This window comes from Poromitra crassiceps (assembly GCF_964638095.1).
Source record: "Poromitra crassiceps genome assembly, chromosome: 5".
Classification (NCBI taxonomy): Eukaryota; Metazoa; Chordata; class Actinopteri; order Beryciformes; family Melamphaidae; genus Poromitra; species Poromitra crassiceps.
This window is the reverse complement of record NC_139642.1, coordinates 18,537,065-18,544,564: the sequence shown is the minus strand read 5'-3', so window position 1 is coordinate 18,544,564 and position 7,500 is coordinate 18,537,065. Positions and strand designations below refer to the sequence as shown.

Below are 7,500 nucleotides of genomic sequence, written 5' to 3'. Positions count from 1 at the left end.
AAGAGCAGCCAGACTCTCTGTTGCGCACCGGGTACAGCACGAGACGGAGAGATTACATATGAGTTTACTTTAACTTCAATTGTGACGAAGGATTTTTCAGATTTTTTTTAAGACCCCCCCCTCTTTATCAGATGAGATGACATGGAATGATCCGGAACAGGACAGAAGACAGGTGTGTGTGTGTGTGTGTGTGTGTGTGTGTGTGTGTGTGTGTGTGTGTGTGTGTGTGTGTGTGTCCTCACCTCTTTACGGAAGTCTCCTTGTTTCTGAGGTCGCAGCTTCTCCAGCCAATCAGCTCTGACCTCGTCGAAGTAGCTCTGCACCCGAGACTTCAGAGACTCGTACTGCCAGATGGCTGCCGAGCCAAACGACACGCCTGTAAACTGACATGGAGTCAACATCCAGCCCATAATACTACACACACACACACACACACACACACACACACACACACCATCCAGCCCATAATACTACACACACACACCATCCAGCCCATAATACTACACACACACACACACACACACACACACCACACACACACACCATCCAGCCCATAATACTACACACACACACACCATCCAGCCCATAATACTACACACACACACCATCCAGCCCATAATACTACACACACACACACACCATCCAGCCCATAATACTACACACACACACACACCATCCAGCCCATAATACTACACACACACACACCATCCAGCCCATAATACTACACACACACACACACCATCCAGCCCATAATACTACACACACACACACACACACACACACACACACACACACACACACACACACACACACACACACACACACACACACACACCATCCAGCCCATAATACTACACACACACACACCATCCAGCCCATAATACTACACACACACACACACACACACACACACACACACACACACACACACACACACACACACACACACAACATCCAGCCCATAATACTACACACACACACACACACACACACACACACACACACACACACACACACACACACACACACACACACACACACACACCATCCAGCCCATAATACTACACACACACACCATCCAGCCCATAATACTACACACACACACACACACCATCCAGCCCATAATACTACACACACACACACACACACACACCATCCAGCCCATAATACTACACACACACACACACACACACACACCATCCAGCCCATAACACTACACACACACACACACACACACACATACACACACACACACACACACACACACACACACACACACACACACACACACACACACACACACACACACACACACACACACACCATCCAGCCCATAATACTACACACACACACCATCCAGCCCATAATACTACACAGGCACACACAGACACTTAAAGAGGCAAAAATGCTCACGGCCCGCATCCGACCGTAAAACAGTAGGGAGCCCAAATAATGCGTTCAAACGATCAATGGAGCTGTTCCATCAGCACCACACACATATCACTAAGTCTGTTCCATCAGCACCACACACATATCACTAAGTCTGTTCCATCAGCACCACACAGATATCACTAAGTCTGTTCCATCAGCACCACACAGATATCACTAAGTCTGTTCCATCAGCACCACACAGATATCACTAAGTCTGTTCCATCAGCACCACACACATATCACTAAGTCTGTTCCATCAGCACCACACAGATATCACTAAGTCTGTTCCATCAGCACCACACAGATATCACTAAGTCTGTTCCATCAGCACCACACAGATATCACTAAGTCTGTTCCATCAGCACCACACACATATCACTAAGTCTGTTCCATCAGCACCACACAGATATCACTAAGTCTGTTCCATCAGCACCACACAGATATCACTAAGTCTGTTCCATCAGCACCACACAGATATCACTAAGTCTGTTCCATCAGCACCACACACATATCACTTAGTCAAAGGGAGTTATTCAACTGATGGGAGAGGTGTGCCAATGATCCTGGATGGTTTTTTTGACTATGTCACATGACATCCTGTTTGGTCACTACCATGTCACATGACATCCTGTTTGGTCACTACCATGTCACATGACATCCTGTTTGGTCACTACCATGTCACATGACATCCTGGCCCCGTTCCAATACCCATATTTCCATACTATTTAGTAGGCAAAAAAAGATTTAGTATGTCCCAATTAGGGATGGGCATTTCTAGCAAAAACACTATTCGAAATTCGCTGGCCAAATTCGAATTTAATTCGAAATTCGAAAATAAAAATAAAAATGTAAAAAAAATTAAAACTATTTTTTTTTTTTTTTTTGTGAGTGAAATGTTGCATTGTCTCCCCTGATTCTAAGTCTACGGCTTTATTAATTAATATAAAAAGCTTCTGCTGTGGATTTGTAGCTCAAACAAGCATTGCACCACTGAAGTAAAGAACATGTTACATGACATTGACATTTTCGAAAATAAAAAACAGTTTTGACAATCATGAGTGGTTCATTAAATATTTAGTAGGCTCAGGTCTGAGTGCCAAAGGGGTGCCAAAGTCACCCCCTCTCCCTCTTCATGGGATTTCATCCGCCATTCATTTTTCCATAAACCTTGCTTAAAATGCTTATAAAAATTGTTTTACTTGCTCAAACCAAGCGATTTGACTATACTTAGAATCAGGGGAGACAATGCAACATTTCACTAAAAAAAAGATTTTTTTTTTTTTTTGAATTTTGAATTTCAATAATAAAAGTCGACCTTGATAATAACAACGATTATTCGAAAATTCGAAATTCGATGCCCATCCCTAGTCCCAATACATAGTATGTCAGATGCAGTATGCCAAGAGTACCAGGATGTTGTACTACATCAGCTCCTATTTCGGAGTATGCATCGATGCATGCTGCTTCAGCCAAACTTCCCCACAATCCTTTGCGCAGCAGGAAGTTATGTCTTCTTCTTCTTCTTCTAATGTGTTATGGCGGTTGGCAAACAACTTTTTGTGCATTACCGCCACCTACTGGAGTTACGTCGCACTGACTGAGCTGCGTGTTCATGAATGAGATAATTAACTTTAAGAAAGCCTTGAAATATGTTAAAACCAAACAAGCATGGTGTGTACCAAAACATGCATATCTTGATTCCTGTTTAGATCTCTGACTTAATGTTTTTGCTTTATTTATTTTATTTTGTTTATTTGATTGTCTGTTCCAATTTTGTAAATGTTTAGTCTGAATTTTTTGTATAATGTACTGTTTGTTACTGCCAGACTTTGTTTATTGAAAAAAAAAAAAAAAAAAAAATGTGGCGCTGCGGACGTCGGCGGAAGTGAGCAAGAGGTCGGAGTTCAGGAAGCTCACGTGACGACAGATGTAGTGTGTCCCAATAGTATGCATTTTGCATGCATGCTGCACACTACAATCCATACTATGTGAGGGCAGCGGCAGTACATACTACAAGAAAGAAGTACAAGTATGGGTATTGGAACGGGGCCCCTGTTTGGTCACTACCATTTCACATGACATCCTGTTTGGTCACTACCATGTGTTGTGATCGACACATTATGGACTGTACTGTATTACTGATATATTTGAATGTAAGACATTTGAGTGTATTGTAGAGACAGTGAGGGGGATTCTCCCCCCACCTTCCAAACACTGTACCATTTGGTTGGCTGGGTCACACCCGACAGATACCAGCACAGCTGGGGGCCGAGCCTCAAATAAGTTGCCATTGTTTTATCTCTAAGGGTAATCAAGCCATAAAACCCCCCTTTCCCTTGCCTCACCTTACAGGGCTGGGCATAGCCCAACTCACCGAACGATGTGATTGGCCCACCATGCATGCTCATTTTAATATGTGATCAGTAACAAAACTGGTGGAAAAGAGTTTTTAACTTGAGTCTACAGTAAGCTTTCGCACGCAGCTGAACCAAGGGACTGGAGGGGCCAGGACCCGGCTCCCCTCCCCCGCTCTCTGCACCCCGTGCAGGCGACCAGGCCTCAAGAGGGACCAAGCCCTGCAGGCCTGACCAGGGCCCAGAGGACTCCGAGCCCACAGCAGCACCAGAAATCGGCTGAAAGGCCAGCCTTAAGTCCCACCAGACATAGCATGCGTAAACTGAGATAGTTCTACTTAATCTCAGTTTAATTTAAGTCGGTTTAGCGTGATAAGTCGCAGGGAAAAACCCCTTACGCTTCCAGACTTTCCACAGCCCGGCACAACGCCCAGCTGTTGACTAAGCTTCCAGGCAAGACCGCCTGACGACGACCCTCCTAGCGCACCGCACGTGCAGGAGAAGAAGAAGAACGCCACACCGCAGCAGGGCAAACCAACGGCTACAGAAAAGACACACCGTGGCCCCAGTCGCAGAACCAACAGCCGACGAAAGACGCCCAAGACAGACCGTGGCTGGCATCCAGCCACAGCCGCAGCACTCCTTCGACTCAACCAGCAGAGAGACTGCACGTCCACCCCCGGCATCATCGACCCCCATCAGACGTCCGCTGTACGCTTCCCCAGGCCAGGGTGAACGGCGCTGCAGGCCATCGCTCCCACAAACCAAAGCCATCCTCCCTACTGCGCGTAGGACAACTCTCCCCAACCAACAGGATCCCGCTCAACAGAGTGGAACACACGTGAGAGTTCATTCATGGTTTAATGGTTCTGGGCAGTTAGGGTTAGAATGCATTACCCTGTATGTTGATGTACAATGTTCGCACACTGTTGAATGATATAGACGCCTGAAGGTGAGCGCCAAGGTCGGAAGAACTTGGCGGCCATCAGCGGGCCATTCTCTCTCTCCCTTGTTCTCTCTCTCTCCCTCTCGATCCCCCTCTCTCTCCTTCCACAAAATTGGCAAAACCGCCATTTTGAAAAGGAGGCGGTCTTCACACGACCAGACCGCCTCTCAGCCAATCCCGTGATTACCTCACAGAGACAGGCTGAACGAACCTCCCCTCCTCTCTCTCACACACACACACACACACAAATGCTAATTAACACCCACTTACACACACATTCAAGCCTGCTTCTAACCTGCAGACTTAAGACACACACCCACACACACACACACACACACACACACAGTGATATAATGTTGATTCATATTAGTTATCAGCGATAGATGTGGTAGAGTATTAGTCATAAAAGTAAATGTGATGAACTGATATTTTAATCATTATGTTAATGTCAATTGATATTGTGATTTATTAAATATTTTTATTACATAATTATATGAATCTTGGTTGTTATTCATGAGGTATTTTATCTGTGGAAATCTGTGACAGAAGCTTACGAACTTTGACCTTCAATTAACTGTACAATGTACACTATATCATTATGAGACTGATATGACAATTTGGTTTGGTGTCTAAACAAGTCATAACTTGACTTTTAGACAGGTCTGTAGCCTTAACTACAGTGGTGCCCCGAATCTTACAGAGAATACAATATTTTCTGTCAAATCTAATAAATTTATGAATATTAATAATTCATAATTATTAATAATCATATTTCATAACCAAACCAGCTCCTGCGAGCACAACACATGTCACATGACATCCTGTTTGGTCACTACCATGTCACATGACCTCCTGTTTGGTCACTACCATGTCACATGACATCCTGTTTGGTCATTACGATCGATGTAAACATCAGCAGCACCTACCCCCACGGTGAAGACCAGAGGCTTCAGCAGACGGCTCAAGTTTGGCGCTGAGGCGTGAGGGGCCGCGGCTTCCAAGGAGGGGGGAGGCGGCGGCTTGGCCCGGGGGGAGAGGGCCCCCTCCTCCACAGGCTCCGCCTTCTTCACAGGCTCCGCCTTCTTGGCAGCTTTCCTGAATCCACAGCGCTGCTGGAGGCCAGGGCTCAACCTGCATAATCAGACCGAGAAGAACGACGACACTGAGGTCAGAGCAGATTTAACTCGTTTAGCATGACCAAAACGATAGCCTTATCAGTATCATTGAGGTATCGTTTAAATGTGCTAAATGTTTAAAAAGTACGGATACACTCACTGAAATCATTTCACCAAGTTTTATACCGTGTTTTTCAAAGTGCTGTAATCACCCATGTTTTTTTTTAATCTAAATGTCTTCCTTATTATATTATTGGTCTCCAAACAGATCATGGCTCCCCCCCCCCTCAGATGCTTCAACACTTGTTGCCATGTTTAAGCACGGTCATTGGCCTAAAGCTGGTCCAAACACTGCCCAGCTGGGAAACTAGAGGACATCTCACCAAGCGACATCTCTGAATTAAGCTGCGTTCACACCGACCTATTAAAGTTTTTCGCTGGCATCGAGTTTACATACAAAGTCAATGCAAACGAGCGATTGAGCGTATATTCGCCAGGGAGAAAAATCGCTGGGCGTCCGAGCGACAGAGACACAGCGATAGGGAGAAAATTCGCTCCTCGCCCGAGATGAAATATCCCAACTCGAGCGAAATTACGCTGGCATCAGTCGCTCGCTGTTCAACGCTGATTGGCTGCCGTGTGAGAGTGAGTCAAGGATCACACTGGCTTGGAACAAACCGCTGGTTTATTGTGTGACAACAAACCGCATTGACAGCTGATTGACAGGCTGACAGCTGACATGAAGTGAAGTCTGTACTACCGGTATAAAGCTCGCGTTAGGAGCACGCTGATAGGCTTGGCTTGTAAACAACTACGGTGGCTCGTAGTGGACAAACATCATGACATTGCGTAACGTTATAGCCCCCAGATGTCCGTCAATTCTTGTGCCTGTTGACGAGCGATTTAAACACAGCAACAGAGCGATTCCAAAGGGTTGAATCGAGCGACAGAGAGAAAAATAAATATCTTGGTGTGAACACAGCTTTACAGACAACAATAACACAGGACGGTTGCTTGCCATCCACCGTGGTTGGCTTGTCTATAGCACAGTATTGCAATATTGTTATTGTGAGGTCCGTGGTCTAATCAGTCAGTTTAGGGGTCCATTCGCCTTTTCACTTCCCATCCATTTCACCCATTTTGTGTCTAAAGGCAGGATGTAACACAGTGCCAGGGCCCTAGTTAATGTATTGCTTGCCACCTGTGTTACTTCCTGCCTTTTACACACAAAATGTGTGAATTGGCTGGGAAGTGAAAAAGGCTAATGATGTTCAAAAGTTGGAGAACACACACACACACACACACACACACACACACACACACACACACACACACACACACACACACACACACACACACACACACACACACACACACACACACACAGCACAACAGAGGCACCAGACCCCCTCACTGTAACGTTAGGGGTTCAATACAGTGTTCACTTTAAGTAACAGCAGGAGCTTCAGTCAGTCAGTCTCTGAGCCAAACAGCTAAGCTCAGCTAACTAGCTAACAGCTAGAAGCTAAGCTAAACGTCGTAACGTCAGACCGGTGGGTCTGTCTGTCTGTCTGTCTGTCTGTCTCACCTGTGTCCTGTGCTCCCTCTACAGCAGCCGAGGCTCTGGCCCCGGGGCCGGGCCAGTGTCCACACA

At 45.8% G+C, this 7,500-nt stretch overlaps 1 protein-coding gene across 1 annotated transcript in view; it reads right to left on the bottom strand.

Annotated features, from left to right (window-relative positions):
* parlb (presenilin associated, rhomboid-like b) overlaps positions 1-7,500 on the bottom strand; it is a 17,363-nt gene that overhangs the window by 9,797 nt on the left and 66 nt on the right. Inside the window, exons 1-3 of the mRNA XM_083637018.1 lie at positions 7,435-7,500; positions 5,658-5,862; positions 243-383 (exon numbers count right to left, since the gene is read on the bottom strand). The exon at positions 7,435-7,500 is cut by the window's right edge and continues 66 nt beyond it. Of these exons, the coding sequence (XP_083493144.1) occupies positions 243-383; positions 5,658-5,862; positions 7,435-7,500 (412 nt within the window). The remainder of the gene's footprint in view (positions 1-242; positions 384-5,657; positions 5,863-7,434) is intronic.